Source organism: Sciurus vulgaris (genome assembly GCF_902686455.1).
Source record: "Sciurus vulgaris genome assembly, chromosome: 1".
In the NCBI taxonomy this organism is placed as follows: Eukaryota; Metazoa; Chordata; class Mammalia; order Rodentia; family Sciuridae; genus Sciurus; species Sciurus vulgaris.
In genome coordinates, this window is record NC_136461.1 from 163348059 (window position 1) to 163369916 (window position 21858).

At 34.3% G+C, this 21858-nt stretch overlaps 1 protein-coding gene across 1 annotated transcript in view; it reads right to left on the minus strand.

Moving 5' to 3' along the window:
• Nucleotides 1-200: 200 nt before the first annotated feature.
• MMP16 (matrix metallopeptidase 16) overlaps nucleotides 201-21858 on the minus strand; it is a 258787-nt gene continuing 237129 nt past the window's right edge. Inside the window, exons 8-10 of the mRNA XM_079143787.1 lie at nucleotides 13439-13589; nucleotides 4995-5110; nucleotides 201-930 (exon numbers count right to left, since the gene is read on the minus strand). Coding sequence (XP_078999913.1) covers nucleotides 596-930; nucleotides 4995-5110; nucleotides 13439-13589 — 602 coding nt within the window. The 3' untranslated portion in view covers nucleotides 201-595. The remainder of the gene's footprint in view (nucleotides 931-4994; nucleotides 5111-13438; nucleotides 13590-21858) is intronic.

Consider the following 21858-nt stretch of genomic DNA (forward strand, 5'->3'; position numbering starts at 1 on the left):
CAGTCTAAAGTCCTGCCTGTGTATCCAGATCTCCCACCTGACAAAATGATGCGCAGGAGACTATCCATAGCAGTCACAGAGCTATCTTCTTTGGAGACAAAGCTGTTTTGGGTCTTCACACTTTCCTGAAAGTTCAATTGTGGACTTTTTGTTTAAACATTTGTTTCCTTTGCTTTAAAGCAAAAATTGTGGGTTTTCTCTTTTGCTTTTTTTTTCTCTCCCCAAAATGGGCTCAGACTTCAGAAGGAAAATAATATTTAAAACCTTTAAGAAGAATCTTTTCTTCTTTTTTCCTCTTCTTTAGTTAATCCTGAAATTTTACTGGGCATTGAGCGTGCAGAGGAAAGGCCTATAACTGAATGACAAAGAAAGACAAAGGACTGAAGAACGGCAGATACTGTGCATCATGGAAGCTTCCCCACGAGTGTATTTCCACTCATGTGCAGGACCAGCAACCCTCTGGGTTTGGAAGGTCAGCCCCGAATCAGGCTGCCACAAGCCTGCTCCTAGCTAGGAAACAGCATAACAGCTCTTGTCTTGAATCTCAAGTTACCACAAACTCCTGGAAAAGAAAGAAAGAAAAAAGAACCCTACATCACACCCACTCTTGCATAGAGCGTTTACAGTACAGTATGTGGCGGGGTGTTCCTTTCCTCTTGAACTGGAACACAGTGTAAACCAATACAAGGAGGCATAAGGCCAAGATGCAGGGAATGACAATAGCTATGGCTTTCACAGTGCTGGCTGTGTTGTCCAGTTTGATGACAATGTCTACATCATCTGGTGGGCTGTGTCCTTCTTTATCTCTGTCTGTTGGTCCATCACAGCCCATAAAATCCTTGAGGATGGATCTCGGATATCCAGGTTCTACCTTGAGTATCTGGTTGTTGAATTTCCAATACTCCTTTCCTTTGTAGAAATATGTAAAGCCTGGAGGGAAAACACAGAGACAGATACCACTTACTGGTGAAAGTGAAAAAAAAATATATATATGAATGTTAATGAAATAGGCTAATTTTTAAAAGATGTATTTTAAGATCCTTTAATTTTCATAGGAAGAAAGCATTCTCAGTTCAAATATTGTACTCCAGGAACTGTGCCTTCTAATGCCCATGGAAAGCTCAGCAAAGGGTGAGGAGATCTGCAGAGGATGCTAGAGGACGATGAGCTGGAAGTCGCATCTACTCCTCCTCTGTACTAGAAAGAGAATTTTATCCTTTTGCTGGCTTATGGTGTGCTGGCACAGAATCACACATCAGGGTGATAACATCAACCTATACTGAAAGATGCTGAAACAGCCTTATAAATGGAAACACTGTTTTACCCTCAGGCTGCCACTGAGGACACTGTTCAATACGTTTTATAAAGAAGCTTTTCACCTCTGCACCTCCAGGGAAATTTCTTATCATCTTTGAATCCGGCATCATTGTGCTCCTCCGAAACAACAGGTTTCCTTTTGTCATTTGAACAAGAAATCATAATAAATCATAAGGCTGGAGGTATTTTCTTTTGTCTGCTAGAAATCTTAACAAATAAATAGATATTTACAGTATTTTGTGCACTAACCTCATTTCTGGCTCTAGGCCATGTGTTTTTCCCCTTCTTTTGTCCCCATTGTTTAACTTATATACTTAGTTTATATTAAATTTGTATCAACTAATTACATTTCATAAAGCATTTAAAAGCTCTTTTGAATCCTTTTAGGGACTACCAAATATACACTTATAACTTTGATACTTCCAAGTAACTTGATTAATTAATTCCTGGGGGAGGAGGTGGTATGTGGAAGGCTCAAAGAACTCAGCAATATGTATGATTCATGTTCCAAAACATTATGGTCGCTCACTTTGTGAGCTTCTGACAAATAAATTATACATATGCATTTAGGATTATTCTCCAAACTTTGTTGTTGATACTTTTAAGGCACATATCTAGCCTTTTATTTTGTCCATAGACCCTTTATATTGTTTCTTTGTGGTTGGGTTACTTGGGCTTAATTCTTGTTTTGTGATAAAACTAAGAAAAAATGGAATATTTGGATTCTGTAATTATGGGAGATACAAGTGTTAAAAGCTTAGTATATGCTGTCTCCTTTAAGCCTAGGAATCAATCTGTCAGGTAGAAGTTACTACTCATTCTTTTCAAAGATATTAGGACTTGAAGATTTAAAAAATGTATACATATATAATATACATATGTACTTATATGTATATACACATACACACATATGTATTGTGGTGAAAGCAGGACTTGAATTTTGGTATACATATAAAGTCCAAATACTTAATGAATGATGTTATTGGTGTAATGTCAAAGGTTGCATGAGATGTCACCCCTGAAATAAAGAACTTTGACATTGCACAAAAAATTCCAGAAAGGATGAACTATCACTTCAGGTCACTTCCTTTTCGAAGTCTTTCTATTCAAAGCCATGAATATCTGCTGTGGCTTTTAGTTTCGAAGGACAGTTCTGCAATCAGAGCAACTTGCCAAGTGAAAACAGGTGTATGTAGATTCAAATTTTTCTGCAGGGAGCTGGTATTTGATCGCACTAATGAAATCCAATGTAATTACTCAACAAGCTTGGATGAAGAAATGTTGAAGCCCTGCCAAATAACAGACATTAGATGATCACAGTTGAACAATGGCACTGATTTAGAATTAAAGAGACCTTCAAAATAGATGAACGTACTTCTTATGTTTATAAACTGGAAACTAACAGCTGGAAGTGTCCTCATCTTCAATTTTTAGCCAAAGCTAATTACTATCAAGTTACTGGGCATTTCAGATTTATCAGTTCTGAAAGCCAAATTTTATAGTAACACACTACACATATAGGAGTAGAATTTGTAGTTACTGAAAGCAATTATTAGACATAAGCAATCTAGTCACTAGGAGTTCATTAAGTAATATAAGTAGTTGAAAAGAAACTGACTGAAATCTTGGTAATAGAAATATGCCAAATCTTGATTTTATAAAATCCATCTTGCTCAATAATTTAGGTTTACTTTTTTCATTTCTGAAATGTCAATTAGTTGAGGAACTGTTTAGTTAATTATATATTTTTTTCTGAATTGAAAACAGCTCTGATGTCACACTCCTGCATATGACAAGAATTAAAATTTTCAGAAAGAAATCAGTGAGGTTGTAATGAGTAATTTAATGATATTTTTTTCTTTTATGTTCGGCCAGATCTTACTGGTTACTTTTCTATTGCTTCATCCTAAAAATGTAATGACAGTTCATCACAGTTGTATTACTATGGCGAATGGATGTTCTCCAATGGCAGTCCCTCTGTGCCCTATTTTTGGTTCTTACATATTTATTGGTAGGCAGTTAAGTGTTTGACAAACATTAAGGAATAAACAGATTCCTGTGGAAATATTTGTTTGAATCAAACTTGTGGTATTTTAACAGAGAGTGAGTGTTGAGGGGAAGAATCAATACACCAAACTGACAGAACCAAGGGATAAAACTATGTTAACAGGACAAACATGGGGCTACAAATGGTAAAGCTAAATGTGATAGTTAAAACTGGAATCTTGTGTTTCTTTTAAAACTGAACTTCCAAAGAAAAAATATAGAGTATTTGAAGTGTGATTTGATAACAACGTAGCAATAATTTGAAGGAGGGTTTGATTCTTTACCAAGATTATGATTTCATTACAGTTAAAAACCAATGCTGCTGTTTTGGAAAAAAAAAAACCAAAAAACAAAAAACAAAAAACAAACAAACAAAAAAAACATTGTTGGTTAATCAGTGTTAAGAAATTATTCCACCATATCCTGAATGATTCAAATCTCATTTGGACGGCTGCAGTTATTTTAGGAGACTAAAAGTAAAGAGGAAAAAAAGACAAAGGGACAAAAAACAAAGGAAGGAAAACAGGAAAATTGTTAAGATGGTTACAGCGAAAACCAGACGGACTGCTCAGGAAGCTGCAATCTCAGGAAACCTGATTTGTCTAGTATGACCAAATGAAATATTCTACCTCATACAACAGATTGTCAATTACTTTAACAATGCAATGTAAAAAAAATATTAATGTTTCCTCTTTGGAGACAGTGTATTAAATCCTATTTATTGGGGTTTAAATGTTCTAGTTTCAAGACAAGTATATATCTTACAAATTTTACACATAGGGATAAGTAATTTGAAGGTGCTTAGTGTTGGTAAAGAGGTACTTGTGTAGGACAATTAAATTAAATAATGAAATTATATAGTGCTCCTGATACAGAGAAGGCATATAATGGCATCAGATACTCATATTTCATTGCCCAAGATGGCAGAATCAGTGTCAGTAGGTAGGCACATTTTATATCAAAGTGAAAGGCATAAATATTTATGGCTTAATTTTGAGTCTGAATTTTTGAAATTTACCTTTGGGAGAGGATTCCTATGATGTCTATAATGGTAGAAGAATGAACTAGAGACAATGTTTCAGTGTTTCACTGTATTGGATTTTCTGATTATCAAACATCATGTACATGGGCTTACCTTTTGCTTCTTGTTATGAAGTCATTATATAACCTCTCTGGTCTGACAGTACTGAGTGAGGGTCTTGCTTGTTTGCTAACACTCTAAGCCAAGGAGTAAGGAAAAAATTGTAACACTCCACATGCATTTTTATTCCATGCTTTTGTGCTTCCATTTACCTGAATATCTTCTTCCCAAGGCCAGTTCCTATCCCATGTATGTTTGTTATTATTATCTTTACAGAAATGTTGATAGACATATAGGTAAGTTTAATTCAAAAGTATCTACACCCCCCTTATTAAAATATTAACTGCATATCTTTCTAATGATTCTTCATAAATGATAGTAAAAAAAAGTCTAGAGCATAATACTAAATATTAATCTAAGAGGAAAGTTTATATGAATATTATATAGCTGAAGTATGGTACCTCCCAATTATCTAACATAATGAAAAAGAACAGTGTGTTACTACAATAGTTAGGAAACTTAAGAAATATGTAATGAATGTGTTGCATACCATTTTCTTTGTGCACAAAGGCTCCCTGAGGAGATTCAGGGATCCCTTTCCAGACTGTGATTGGCTTGGGATAGCCAGGGTCCATGGTTTTCATTTCTTCACTATATCTCCAATACCTAAAAAGGACAACACAACACACACAAAGGGGGAAAAAAAAATATATATATATATATATACACACACACAAACAGTTATAGTTATCATTCATTAAATTATTGCTGTATGCTTGACAGTGTTGCCTATATACCTGTAACTGATTTATGGAACATCTGAAAAGACAGGGGGCATAAAGTATTTATGCTATTTCCTCTCCTGCATATGTTAAAAATGTGTTTATTATTATACATATCCTGCATATGTTAAAAATGTGTATATTACTATGCATATCCTGCATATGTTAAAATTAGTATTTATTCAGTCTGCTAAAATTCATAAAAATGCTAAATAAATTATTCTACCTAAGTATATTTGCAATTCATAAGGATATCACAAACCCATGTGTGTGCCTGTGCTCACATATGTGCTCACACACTGAATCTTAATTGTTCAAGAAATACAACCTTGAACAAAATAGATGTGCCCCAGGTCTCATTGATCTTAGATTTTAGGTTACCTGAGTATATAGACAATAAACCAATTTATTCATAAATGCATACAATGGTAGACGATGGTAAGCGTATGAAGATAAAAAAAGATAAAGTTAGGAATATGTAGAAGTCATTTTATAGCTGTAGAAAGAGAAGTCCTTTTTGATAAGCTGACATTAGAGCAGAGAAAAGTGAGGAACAACACATTTGGTATTTGGAGAACACTGTAGGTGGGGGAGCTGAAGTTCCTATGGAAAGTACAGACATGGAGTACTTGAGTACCTTCCAGAAGGCTAGTGACTAGACACAAGGTCAGAGCAGGAACCAGAACCTAAGGTGAGATAGGCCTTTATCCTATGTAAAGGCTTTGGTTTTCCTCTAAGGGAGATGGGAAATTAATATATATTTTGAGTAGAGATGCTTCAAGACATGATGCTGATTGCTTTATGTGAAAGGGGCTGAAAGAGATAAAGCAGAAACAGAGGGCTTGTTAAGAAGTCATTCCGATAAGCCTTGGAATGGGGAGTCAGTTATAGAGATGAGAATTCAACAGATTTGAGACATATTTAGAAGAAAGACACCAAAGGACTTAGTAATGAATTGAATTTGAAATGTGGAAAAGACGGATATTGAATGTGACCTTAGAATTCTGGGCCTGATAATGTGGAAGATCACTGTGGCCGTAAGAAAGCAGGGGAAGTGCGCCATGACGGTCTGAAGTCATGAGAGTTAGCTATGTTAAATTCAGACATCAAAGTGGGATTATAGATGAGGAAACTGTGTATATGAGTGTAGACCTCAGGACAGGTCTTGAATGGACTCAAGATAGTAAAACAGTAAAGCAAAGCTCAGCTAGAGTCAGAACCATCTGGCTCCTGTTCTTTCACAGGGCAGCCCTACAGCCATTTTTCTAGAACCCCAAGACTTCTATGGAAGAAACTGAACATCCTTACTTTGGATCACTCATTATTGTCTATATGTTTGAAGAGGAAAACATTAAAATCTTTTTTAACATTAAAAAAGATTGTCATGATGAGGCAAAACTACTGGAATTCAGAGTAACATAGCCTATTTTAGGCATAATGCCAAATCCAAAGATCGTAATGCTATGTGGGTTATCTTTTTTATTCACAAAAAACCCATGATATAGTCCTTATTGTCCCTATTTGAATGAGGATTCTTGGACAACAGATGACTGATAGATGTATAAACATGTTTGTCTGATTTAAAAAGTCTTTACTCTTTTCACCATGAGTATAGTTTTCGTATTTATTTGACACCACCAAATATATTTCCCCAATTTATTTGATATGTCTCTTTCCCCCAAACAAACATCTATGACTATCTACAAAAGCTAGTGTTTTATCAATGCAGGTTTGGGAAATGACACATTTAATTCTTCCTGGATTAGTCATTTTCTCTGAAATTACAAAAAAATATCTACTCTGGATATTCTTCTGTGCTAGGTCTCATGGTGGATCCTTTATGTTCAACAGAGCTGTGGGATTTTGTGCAGGAAGTTTTGTTATAAATACCTACAAATCTCACTCACTCAGGTAACATTTGTAATATTAGTACTTCCTTCCTCTTCAGTGTTCACATGGAAAGGAGGAAAACATTGCTTCAAGAAGTATTCCCGTTTTTAATCTACAAAGGGAAACAGTCTCTGGCAGCTATTTGTAACAGGTCCCCATCACATTCAAACTAGAGCAGATCTGACCAGGGGAGCAGGAGAAGCACTGAGCTGAACTAATAATCACTGAAGTGATGGGTGCTTTCTTGTATAATGAAGTAAAATCATCCGTATGTCAAGCTACCAGTTCTGAAATATAGTTTCTTTCATACTTTGATCAAGAAAATATCTTCCTGTGAATTATTTGTGAATATTCCTTTCCTGTGGAACATTCTGTGATGACTACACAGTGGTCAATATGTTTGAGACCAGGGTTATAATCTAAAGTTCTCTCTCTTTAGTTAATACTTCAATGGAGTTTATGACTGTTCATGTATGTTAACAGCTTCCTTCACTTAACTGAAGAAACCGAAGAAAGTTTCTCCTGAGAAAATAATGAACTACTTGATTTCTTGGAGACTAGGAAACACTTTCCCCTTCACATTTTACATCTCTAGAGATCAGAATGTACCTTGTATTATAGAGTCAAAATGTACTTGACAGGGTTTCCCTTCAATGATAGATTAAATAATGATCTACTTTATAATAAGTGGCACCATTAAATAACAAAATGTAAGTTAAAGTCGGTTTGAAATGGTAGAAGTTTGGAATAATTTAAAATCCTGGGCCTGATGCAATCACTTAGTAACATTACTTAACATACTTAGAAAACAGTTTCTGAGAAGTAGTCATATTATTCTTTATGTAATAATATCTATATTTTTTGTTGTGTTTTGTGCCCATAAAGCAAATTTATATAATGCATTATATTATTTGATTTCACTTAACTCCCTGAACTATACTAACTTATACTATAATGTTCTCTATAGAAATGTCCTAACTACAGCTACAGTATATATGGTCCTTCAATCAGTCACACCATAGGAATCATTTTATTCAAAGATAAGTGACTTATTAGCCTTTGCTCTGCTGTGTTGTGGAAGAGCTGAAATTCAGAAGAGCCCTCTTTGATTCATAGTTCAGGGTGGTTTTCTCCTTGTCGCTGCTAGTAACTTCCTTGCCATAGCATCCTGGTAATATATTTACTTGTCACTCTTATTGTTGAGGTATAATTGTTTAGGTATAATTTTCCTTCCTTCCTTTTTGTATTCTCTCGTAGATCCTTTCATCCACTGATACTTTTCTGAGCCTCTCCATTATATACCAGACATATAAGATTGATAGAATTTACATTTCAAGAAAACATCAATGGAATGCAAATTTTATTGAGTCTTTTATAGTCACATAATTCTGATATGAATTTGCAAAATAAAGGAATTCTCTCTCTCCTAGTAGATAATGTAAAATTAGAATAGGGGCTCACTTTGCAATCTGGGAATCTCAGTGTTGGCTTGAATTCTCAGGTTGCCTGCTGTGTGCCAGTTTTGTGAATATCCAGTAGATTGGAATGTGATTAGATATGTTTAACTATTTTCAGGATTGTTTTATTAAAGGTACTGGGGCTTGTTAAATAGAGGTTTGGATTGTAATTTTCACATATTTGAACATTTTCAAACTTTAACAAAGAAAGCTCAACCTGCTGATATTTTCCTCCCAGAAAAAATAAGTTTATGGATTGGTTAAGAAGTAAATACCATATGCAGATCAGAACCCCTTAAATAAACTACTTGGGGAATTTAAAATTTAGATATTATGGTGTAGAAAATTTGGAATTTTGTGCAGAAGGACAATAAATGAGAAAGGATTTTTCATTCTGATTCATCAGTCATCTCTATAGAATTATTATTATTTTTTAAACTGGGAATTGAACCCAGGGGCACTTAACCACTCAGCCACATTCCCAGAATTTAAATTTAATTTTTTTTTTTTTTTTTTTTTTTTTTTTTTAATTTTGAGACAGTCTTGCTAAGTTGCTTAGGACCTCACTAAGTTGCTAAGGTTAATTTTGAACTTGTGATCTTCCTGCCTCAGCCACCCGAGCCACTGAGATCTACTGTAGAATTTTGAATTTAATTAGATGTTTCTTTGTGAGAAACATTCTTAATGTTTTAACACAATTATGATCAGAAATAAGACTCATTAATCAGATTTTAGACTTGATGGTGAATCACATTCATAAGACACTAGAGTTGTTCATGTGATGTAAATTTTTAAAATCCTTTGTAGGTTAAGAAAAAAAAATGGTAACAGAAATTTCTGTAGTGCAACAATTGAATTAGATGTTGCTGGATACTTAATTCCAAACTGAATGCAAATGGACCCAAGGGCATTTCACATGATGACGTTCATTTTTTTTTTTTTTTTAATTTGACATGGTTGTGATTCTTTGCCCAGATTCAAGATTTATGACCACAAAATAATAGAACACTTCTTTTTTAATACCCAAATAATCATACTTTTCAGAAACACTTAAAATGCAATAAAATATTTTTTACTATGTTGTTGAGTCATTTAACTATACATAAAGTAATTAATTTATAAACTCACAATTTAAGCTGGAAGAAATAAAAGTATCTTTCTATTTGACTATTAGTGGTAAATTAAAAAATTCCAAGGTGGAACAAAATTTTGTCTTTTTTTTAAATATGATCTTACAATTCTCAACTGTTGAACTTCGAATGACGTCTCGCACTAGAATCTTGGAATTTATTTGTGAGAAGATGCTAAAAAGTGATTTAGAAAGATAGCATTTTAGAGCTAAATGCTATGAAGACCAAAATGTATCCAAGTACCAAATTATAGTCTATTATGAAAAGGGCAAGCAGGAATCTGAGGGACCGAGTTCCCTGCTATATGTGAAGTAGTGAAAGAGTAGATATTTTAATCTGCATTTACAGATCTATTTAAAGAACCATCATTTCCTCTACTCTTGATTATTTCCCTTCTTAAAAGATTTCATGTGGACCTCTGCTTTCAATACCTTTTATATGTCAAGTACTTCCAAATCTGTGCCTCCCACTGACCTTTCCATTCAGAGGCAAACTCAATTATCCAACTGCCTACTTGACTCCTCTCATTTGGTGTGCAAATAGAGGCTTTGGATCGAATATGGACATTTCAATCTCTTCATCCTCTTCTCCCAATATTTGTTCCCCTGTCTCCTTTATCTCCAGGACTTGCACTACCGACTCAATTACTTGGGTGAAGAACCTAGAAATTGTTTTTTTTCCTCTCCCCTGAAATCCAGGTCATAAGAACAACTTGTTAGGATTACATTAAAAAGGTATCCTGCACCCATCCATTCTGCTTCATATCCACTGCTACCATCCAGTCTGCTTGAGCAACATTCTCCCAAGTACCCTTCTTGCTTCCACTCTGGAAGCACATTCTTCACAGCAGGGGAATGACCTTTATCAATACACAGGAAATCTAATCATGTGCTCCTGAAAACCCTATACTGCCTTTCCATTTGTAACCAGTACAAACTCTTCACCATGACCTCCAAGATGCTTGCCATTGGGTCTCTGTTGACCTGATTGACCTCTTTTGACCACTTAATTCCTATGCTTTAACCACAATGCTTTCTTCTGTTTTTGAATGTCCTATTTTTCATGTCCTTTGCACAACTACTTCATCCGTCTACAACACATTGGTCTTCATATAGTTTCATATGGTTAAAGCCTGTCCCTCTTCAGGTCCCCCTCAGGTGTGCCACTCACAAGTGAGTTCTTCCCCAACTTCTACTATTTTCCATCCTATCTTTATCTCCCATGGATCTCTGTCCATCAGAACCTTGCTTTTGTAGCAACTTTTTTGTAGCATTTCTCAATGTAAAAATCATCAAGGTCATTAAGTAAGAATGTAAGTGCCATAAGAAGCCTGTGGTCTTCTTTATTGTCCTTATTGCCTAACACATGTGATATAGTATGTGTTGAAAATAAATTTTGAATGACTTAAAGAGGGTTAGGCCAGGATTGGTACAGAGATCTAAAGGAAACAGACATTAAAGTTATTGAAAATGGAATCAGCTGTCTCACAGTCATATTGTCACTGTAGGCTGTTAGGTAGAATTAAGTAGGGTTATAAATCTAGAATGAATGTATTGATAAATGTTATGACTCTGGAATTAAGTAATTATACAAATATGCAGTAATTTATTTATATAACATCTATAATTCATGATATCTTACATAAGATCATACACATGGAAATTATTTGGTATCCTACTTTCAATATTTTTAAAGCCTATAAAAATCATAGTAATTTAAATAAAACAAATAATAAGAGTATATTTATATATTTTGCTCTATCTTACAAAAAGCTTTTCAAGTAAGCAAATGAACTAAAATCCTTTTCCCATTTATTAATAACCTTTATTCTATTATAAATTTTGTATCTAACCTACATTCATTTCACTAATTTGGGGTATCTCTCAAATTATTTTAATATTAATAATTAATATTAATCTGTAAAGTAAAATTTTTCCAATAAGAGCTAAACTTTAAGAAGGCGAAGAAGATTTTAAAACTATTTCTGGCACATATGGGAAAAAGAACTGATAATTAAATGGTAACTTTTAATATTATGCTTGAAACTCTTGTTTAAACTATTATATGAAAGTCCAACTACCCCCGACCCCATATTGAGGATCAAACTCGGGGCCTAATGCAAGCTAGGCAAGCTTTACCAATGAACTACATCCAGAGCCCAAAAGCTAAACTCTCTTTCTGTGTCCTAGAAACTAACCTCTCCAATGTATCCCTCCGTCTTCTGTCATGTGTCTAATTCTGAAAAAGTACTCAGAAATAATCAAAACTAGAGAATTAAACAACCTGAAGGGTTATAAAATTTTAAAGAACATAAATCTGCAGATTTATTTTATTTCATGGTCACTATGCTGTGGCAATAAAGTTATTCGCTTTTTTTTTTCTCTTCCACTATATTATACTTACATACCATTGAGAGTCATTATGCTTCTTGTGGCTCTAAGAAACATCTCTGTGATGGATTATTTTGTTTGTGATTTACTAAGAAATGTTTTGGAAAAGCTTTGGCCATATTATCATGAATTAAAAACTATGGACATTTTGCTATAGAAATATAATGTATATAAAGTTGATAACAGAATAAACTTAAAAGTGTACATTCTTATACACGGAGGACAATTACAGGTTTTTTTTTTTTGTTCCCAGATAAAACTCAATGAATGAAATCATTCACAATGAAAAATTATAAATTTTAAATAAACATTTATATCCTCAGTTATTTTTCTCTTAAAGCTGAAAATAATGAACAGGAATATGCCAGGGTAACAAGGCAAACTCTATAGGAGCATGTAGGACATTAAGGCCTGTGTATTTTTTTGCAATGTGTTATATAAGTAGCACAATGGCATATTTAAGTCCTACAAACCAGTGGGGGCTACTTGCTAGTTTCATATTGTTACCCAGCAAGTAACAGAATAGTTGAAATTTGAGTTTTCATCTTTATTACGTTTTCCACTTAATATGTATTTAAATTGATAAAAACAATCTTCAATTCACATATATTTATATATATTTTATATGTATATACATATTTTATATGTAATATCTGTCAAATATCTGTGAACAGGATGGAGCTATGCATACTTGATAGCTACTGTGAGTTATAAGACTAACAATTTACTTATAGTTTATGGATCTTGTAAGTGATGTCACAAGGAAAAAGGAGAGAGTGAATGGCTGGGAAGGGATCTTATACTTCATGCTAAGAGTATCTACTCCAGTGACAGCTTGTTAATAGTTTATAGCACCTGCTTGTTGGTAACTTAATAAATGGCTTTTGAAGGTATAGGACCTGGGAATAAACTGAAATTATTTGAAAATGGTCACAATTAACTGTGTGTGAAGGGTAACCGTTTAACATTGAGTAGAAAGACATATAAAGCCTGTGCTAAGGAATATTTTTTTTTCTGAATGAAGTAAAATTATAAGAAAATGTAAGGACACAGATATTCACTGCCTATGCAGCTTTATAGTCATTTGAAAGGCATGGAGAAAAGAAAGAATATATATATATATATATATATATTACTGTATACATATACATCATAAGAAAGTCACATAAGTTGATTTTATGATGATTTATCTTATTTAAAATATATTTTGAAATATTTTCTACTGCATTAACTTGTGTTTATCTCCACACAGATTCTTCATCAACACTGCTTGCCTCTGATAGATTAGAAACATTGACTTCTGGAAACATTCATTAACTCTTTCCTATGTGATGTGTGTACTGACCTGTCCCCTTTGAAGAAATAGGTTTTCCCAACGTCCTCCCACCAAATGGCTGAGTCAATACCATGGAGGGGAATTCCACTTCCGAGAGTAATCAAGTCATGAGGGTAACCAGGTTGAAGAGTTGTGTCCTTGAACACCCAATATTTGTTACCTGTATGAAATAAGTGCAAATGCAGAATGCATTAATTTAATGTCAGATTATAATATCTCTAGTAGCACAATGCATTTAAATTACTTGCATGGAATCTTTGAAATATGTTAATAGCAGTCATATATACAATATTGATGTTATTTTTGAAACATCAATGTTACTTTCAAAAGCAGATATAATGAATAATTACACAGTAACATAGCCAAAATTTGTGTTAATTTAAAAAATAAAATAAATTTACAACTTAGTCCTAAAGACACAATTCTAAGTCAAAGATCCAGGATTCTGCCCCTAGTAATTCCTGTGTTTTGTACATTCTATATGTCCTCAAATTGCTTTACCGATGATAAAGTCTTTTCTGTTGAAGCACTTCCTCTGCAAGTCTCTCTAGTCTTATAAGATATCCTTTTCTGACTCTTTCCTCTTTCAGGTATAAACTACAATCCCTCTCTAAAAGAGTGGTAACTGAGGGTAGGACGATTTAAGCCCTAACCTTGTTCAGAACTGCCAGAGCATGATAATACTAAAGAGCAGGCCAATTTCAATCACTTGTATTGCTGCTTGAAAATTCTCTGCAGATGATATGCCTCCTTTTGCTCCATGTCCCAGCACACTTGAGCATCCTGTCCTTCTCAGTATGCTCAACAAGTTGTCTCCAACCAGTTCTCCCTCCACTGAAAGCTGATTTCATACCCAATAGTGCACTGAAACTTCTTTTCTTCTTGGAGCCATCAAAGCCCTTGCAAACAATTCTTCACCCTCTCTATTGACAGAATTAACCATGTAGTGCATTTTCTTCCCTAAGCAACTAGAGAGCCATTTTATTTTGGTTCCTATCTTTTCCAGCTGCTCTTTGCTGAGCTTATTTTATTTCACTCAGTCCTTAAATGTTGATGCTTCCCAGGACTCTGTTCCTCCTCTTTTCTTACTCTAAAACAGAAGAAATCGCAAACTCAAATACCTGTAAGGGCTAGGTTAGAGATGGCAGGATTGGAGTACCTTCACTAACAATGAGACATTTCCATAAAAGCCAGAAAATACCATTTGCCCCAAAGGCCTATCTCTTTCTTCTCCTTGACCTGTTTGTTGGCTTTTCTGAAAAATCCAGCAACCTCTTGAATTCCTAACCCCTCCTGGGGTTAATACTTGGGACAAAGTAGGAACTCCTACGTCCTTACTAATTAGTGTAAGGTCTCTCTTGGTTTTAAAATATTTAAGTACCACTCCTGGATGAGGACTATGTAAACTGGAGCATTCATGTCACACCTAAAGACATTTAAAATTTTTAAACAATATGATAACCTAAAACAATGCAAAACCAAAACCAAAGGAAAACCTCACATCTTTAACCTGGATTTAATGAGGACTCTAGAGTTTGTAACCATGGGAAATCTCTTTCATTCTAATATCTTCTACTACCTTTCGATATACAATTTACATTAAAATACTGAGTATCTCAGTATTCCAAGAATCATATTAGATACTAAGAATAATAAAGGGGACAAGACTCAATCTCTTCCATGATCATCTTACATGAAGAGGCAGATTGAAACCAAAAGCACATATATATAATTGCAACAACTAAAAAACTAATAAGCACATATATATAATTGCGACAACTAAAAAACTAAGTGTTAAGGAGAAACATACGCAAAATTGAGAAAAAGAAAAAAATAAAAGGATCTTAATTTAAGGTCAGGGACAAGTATCTTTAAAGAAATAACATACCAAAATCTAAAGAAAAAGAAAATAACTATGCAAACAATGTAAGAAAGAATGACCCAAGCGGAAGAGAATTAGTTATCAATGAAGTGAAAGATCAGTGGAGAGTAATGAGCAAGGAGGATGGCACTGTAAGCCAACCTAAGAGTTTGATTTTAATTTAAGTGCATGAGGAAAACCATCAGAGGTTAAATTATGAAGGTATGTGATCAGTTTTAAATTTTCGAAAGATAATTTTTATTCTTTTGTGAAAAATGACTTACTGTGAGAAGAAATTGAAAGGTCTGTCAAGTTTCTTTTGTAAGATTTAACTAACTGAATCACTTATTCACTGTAACACATACAAAAAGGGCTGCTGTAGACACTAGAGATCTAGGAGAGAACAAGAAGGGCAACTTCTCTATCTCCTAAAGCTCAGATTCTAATGAGTGGGTGTGGGAAAACCAACCTTAAATAAGCAAACAAATAAATGAAAATATTTTCAGAGGAATAAGTGTTTAAAAATAGAAAAAGGACATGAATGTGAGACAGATGAAATAGGGGCTACAGGAAAGATCCTCTTGCTTAATTGTGACTTCTAGCATTCAAAGGCTCGGTGAAGATTGCTTTGGAAGGAGGAAACATCAAGAACAAATACCATAATGAGAAGAAGAATATTGTATGACGACAACATAGTATGGTAAGAGTGTATAATAAGGATAGAGTTAAGGATCAGGTATTCTTTATAGGAGTTTGAATTTTATTTTAAAACAAAGAGGACATCATTAAAATGTTCTTTGATCGTAGTTTGAACTAAAGCTGCATAAATTGAGGTGTAAAAGAAAAAAATGAATTCATGATATATTTTGGAGATGGAATTGATAGGTATTTCTTAGGGACTGGCAGAGGAGTGAAACAAAGATAATACCAAGGATGATCCTCAAGTTCTAGCTTGTGTATAGACAAAGAGATTCAGTGTTGTTTAACAGGACAAAGACAAATGGAGGTGAGTGGTTGGCTGGGGGTTCAAATAAAGAGTTTGAGATAGCACCATATCTATGTAAATTATGCAATCAACTGGATATGTCAGTGTGAAGACAACAATTTTTAAGCCATAAGTATAAATATGATATTTATAATTTACAATTTAGTGAGATTATCTAGGAGAGAGTACATAAAAGAAAATAAAGAGAAGTCGGAACTGGGCTTCCAGAAACATGTGACCTTCAAATAAGATCACATAAAGGAAGAATACACAAATGAAGAGGAGGAAGAAAAGACAATGATGAAAAATAAAATAGAATATTTTAGAAGCCAAAAAAAAGGAGTGGTAGTAAATGGTGCTCTCTAATCCATGTATCTCTTGAAAGTCAAACAGTTTATACAGTTAGCTATTGGAATTTTCTGCAAAATTAATTTACTAGTCCAAGATTGTATTCATCCTGAGACCTTTCTTCTTTTCCTTATTTGGGTTGATGGCCTACTAGTTAGTCAGGGGCTCACGTTACTTTTCATAGTTAATGAATTATTACATGCAACTTGTTTGAATTCCTAACTCTCACTTGAAATTGTCTTCTGAATCCCATTCTTATTGCAACTAGCACTAGGCATTTCCATGTTCCTTTTAAAGGTAATTGCTTTATCTTTTGTCCTCCATTGTCTCCCTCTACGCTATCACTCCAAACCTGAAGCCAGCGAAAGTGCTGCAGAGGAAGCTAAGGAGATAGGGTGTGGTCAGATGAGCAGAGATGAGAGGACATCCATACTTCTCACTTGGCAACATGGCCCAGGGGGCATTGAGAGACATTCTCATTTAGTAGAAGGAGCTATTTTTTATATAGTATGAAGCCTGAGAATCCATGATGGCTATGGACAAGAAGACATTAGGAGAAAGAGGTAGAAATCGTGTCAAGAGATATGGAGTGAAAGAAAAGAGAATGGAATAGATGTAAAGAGCAAGCTAAGAAGGGGAGAGAGACCAGGAGGCCTATTAAGAGATATGGAAAGCGAGTCCTATTCCTAAATTGTGAATTCTTGTCACATATCAAAAGTCCCCTTTAAGCTCAATTAACCCAGTTGGGTTCATTTTCTTTTAACTGAATGAGACAGCTGAATACACATTTTGAACAGCTAAATGTCAAAAAATTTATTAGATGCATTTGGGTTCCCACGTCTGTTGACCAGGGTCCTAGCTTTTAGCCAATAACCCATGTTGTCTTCTATCCTGATGCCTTAACAACAACTTTCTAGCTTATATTATTCCTCTCTAAGCTCCCTGCCGCCTGTTGGTCTCTCTTTTATCTATCCTCCCCAAAGTCATTAAAGGAATTTTCCTAAAAGGCAAACCTTATCTTCTCTCTCTTTTGTTTAAAGTTTTCAGTGATTTTTCATTTCATTCAGGATAAAATTCAAAGTCATACATATGCCATTTCGAGGATCCTTTCAATATAAGTTGCTTATCTCATCCTTATTCCATTTGCCTCCCTTTTTGGAAAAGTGTGATGACTCTTTCAAAACAGGGTCATTACTCTGGAAAAGATTTCCTATTTGAGTAACACAGGCCAATTTATTGCCTGAGAGTTCCCAGTCTTAACCTTTATTATATTGTTGACTAGTATACTACTTGCATAGATCACAGGCTTTCTCCCAACCCCAGAGTGTGAAAAAACTTGAGGAAAAATATTATTTATGAAATAATATTTTCCTGAAGCATCCATAAAAATGCCTGGAAAATAAGAGGTACTTAGCAAATAGTTTTTGATGCAAAGAACCATGTTTAATATTACATGAATAATCAAATAGAGGATCAATAAAAAGGGACAATAAAGCCTACATCAATATCATGGTACCCATTAGTCTTGAATCCTGTTAACGGAGCAGGCGAAATACCAAGACTGAGCAATTATAAAGGCACACCCGATATTATGTTGGAAAACTATTTATATAAATGATTATATTAAATTGTGTGCTAGGAAATACTGCTATACAAATATAAATCTATCCTTAGACCTTGTTAAATTTGGAAATTTCATAAAGAAAAACCCTCACCCAAAGGTCCACATCACTTTCTTGCCAGATTCAATGAGACAGAACATCCAAGGAGCTATTTCACAGTGTGCTCCATAGTTTAGTCATATCTCTGTAGCTATTAAAATAGAGAATCTTAAAACAAGAGAAGAAAAGGAAAGAAAGGCCTATTCTATTGGCCTGCCCCTCAGTGACTCATTGCATCCTTTCCTTTCATCTCATTTTTAATTAGGAAAGGGTATATAGTTTCAATGTCTCCCATGCTAGCTATTTAGAGTAAATTTTTAATCAGTTCAACTCAGTTGTCCTTTCAAGCAGGAACACTCGGCATGCTTTACAGTACTTCCCTTTGCAGTTCCTAAATTTTATCATTTGCCTGACAGTTTCTTCACACTATTTCCAGGGATTAAGCTGGATGAATCAATACCCAGGATGCCCTGGTGCACGTGGCAAGAGAAAATGTTCACAGAAGCTTAGTTTATAAGTTGTCCTTGTGTCTCAGGAGAGGATTGTGAAAAACAAGCAGTTATTCTAGGAGATTTTTGTTATTCTATTACAAAACTGTTTGTTAAAAATTCTATTTCAAAAACACTTTCTATACTGTTGGTATAGTGTTTTCCATCAATAAAAAGGATAAATAATCAATCTTTCACATTTAATGATCACAGTCTTGGTATACAAGAATGAATAGCATTCTTTTCTGTTAGGAAAAAAATCAAGTGATTTTTTTTTTTTTAAATGTACATATGTGCCCTTTAAAAAACAAGGCAACGCAGAAAACTTATCATCAAATATTTGCTATAGGTTTGCATTGTGGATTCCTAGCAGTTAAATGCAAAACTTCAAGAGAAATATCTACCTTGCCTGCAAAGTATTTGTGTCATAGGATTCAGGGAAATAATAATGATTATGAGTGATAACATTTAATTTTCTGAGTGTTTTCTAAAGAGATACAATTATAAAATTCCTTTTGTATCTTAGTAAGTTAAGATGTTCACAGGACAAAATTGAAGTGATTTGTTTCTATAGTTTTTGAGTGTGTGAAATTCATAATCAACTAATTCTGTTTTGCATATAAAAGGTAGGTTTTTAACTACCTTACCATCAGACTGTCTGGTTCTCAAGGAAAATATTGCTTCTTTGGCAGAATGAAGGTATTTGCTGGATTTCATATGAAGTCGACATATTCTAGAGCAAGTGGAAAAACTGCTCCTCACTGACATTGTACTTGGCAGAATGTAGAGGAAAGTATCAACAAGTCAGACTGAGAAGCTTTATAAATAAAAAGGATAACCTCAAAGAATGTTGAGAGTTAGAGAGAACTTCACGGATCATCAACCGATGTGGTTTTCCGATGGAATTTATTCACCCACCTAGTCAATGTCTACTATTAAGAGTCTATGATAGTCATTGAAATAGGAGCTGCAGGTATAGTGAAAAAAGCTCTTGAGGAGCTGACAGACTAGGGGAGAATCCAGATACTAAGAAAATAATCCATGAAGAATTTAATAATTAAATAAAATGTTATTCCTCCCAGGAAAAATGAAGTGTCTAATGTCTTCTGACCTCTTGGTTTTCTTCTTTTTTAATGATGAGGACAGTGCCTACTCTGAAAATTAAGATTCATACCTGTTTTCTAACACCCTGCAAATGAGCCCAAGTTACTCGTGGAGTGCCCTGTATTATTTAGATGTACTAAATCAGAAAGGTTGTTGAGAACCCAGCCAACACCTCCTCTTATTTTACAGGTCCAAGAGCCTTAAACCATACCGGCAGTTTTTAATAAATCTGTACTACTGTCCAGGTCTTTAAATTCAGTGCTCATTTTATTATCCCAAATCAACTGTCTAAACAAAATGTTCCCACTCTCTGTGTTCAGAATTGCTGATGATTTCCTGCCCCCCCATCCCCTTGTGATCTAAGCACTCTACATATATTAACAGAATTGTATTTGCTTATTCTTGCTCACTGTGTCTTCAGTGATCAGATACTCCTCTTGCCTTATTACAAAAAAAATTAAAAATCAGCTATACATTTTACTTCAGAGTTCCCAAAACTCTACTTAAACATTTATATAGTGCATCCTATTGCAATAGTAGTCAGTAAACTAGGGACACTAGCTGCTACCTGCCTTTGTGAATGATGTCCATACTTATTTTCACACTGCCTATGTCTTCCATGAGTTTTCTATGACAGAGAGCTGAGTATTACAAGAGAGATCATGTGATATTGAAGAAGAATGCCTTTACTATGTGGCTTTTAACAAGGAAGATGGGAATGCACATTCTTTAATGGGTGGATAACACCAAAGACTGAACTAATTACCATTCAAGATTTATGTATTCTTTAAAAATACTTCAAGGATCTGAAAAAAATTATCAAAAGGCATTTATATATATATATATATTTTTTTTTTTTTTGTTAGATTCTTGGTTCATTTGAGCATTCGAAAGGTTTAAAGTCAGATAGAAGTAGGAATGACAGAGCTATTAATTATGATCTCTAAGATTCTGGCAAGTCACTATGTTTTTTTTTTTTTTTTTAAATTTGTGCACTTCTCATTTGGAGTTCCAGAAATACTGAGATATCAAATACACTCTCACTGAATTTGGCTTATGATGCCCCCTAAATGGTGTTTATTGATATTATAAATATAGTCTTGTACTGGTCAAATTTGCTTATCACCTACTCTAGTAAATAAATAATACCAATAATAAATGATTAATTACACTGATCTACGTTAATGCTCTTTATTGGGAATATGTTTTAATTTCTCTACTGTGTATAAGTAGATAGGTAAGAAAATTTAAGTAAATGTGCAACTCTGAAGGTCATTTGGGTTTTGGTTTACAGCATTTATGTTTTCTAGGTTCCACAATATCATCTAGTTAAGAGAGAATTTTGAATGCATATGCAAATGTGGCAGCCACTGAGGTGTGCAGCTAAGACCTTCCTTCAAGAGAGAACTTGTCATCAGTCAGGTGCCTCTGTATCTGGTATCAACTGGGTCAAGGTCATGCTCTTCTCTAGCAGCCTCTAGCCAAAGAACAACCAAAGCAGAGTTCAAAAGCCTGGCCATTATTGCTCTACACAAAATTCTTCTCATAGTCATGCTTTGCTCCCAAATTCAACACTGTTTGCCAAGACTAAGTCATAGGTGTAGCATAGTCCCAGGCAGCCTGCTCTCCCTTGATCCTTCACAAGCTGACCTCCCCCTACAGTAAACCTCTGGGCCTCCTAACACTGCCTCTGTGTACATTTCTTCGGGAACTCCAACTGGCACAGTAAACGAAAAATAAATAAATAAATAAAAGTTTTTGAATATGAAGAAAGTTTTTAGGTATGCAAGTAATACTGAAGAAACAACACTGTAGTTTGACTTACAAATCAAAATAGATAAAATACACCATAGGCTTTCTGAATACATATTGAGAGCACAGGTATATCATCAATGAAGAATTTCAATTATAAAATATTTGGATTATTGATTCAGATGATCACTTCATCTCAATATACAATAAAAGGTTAATTAGAATTTTCT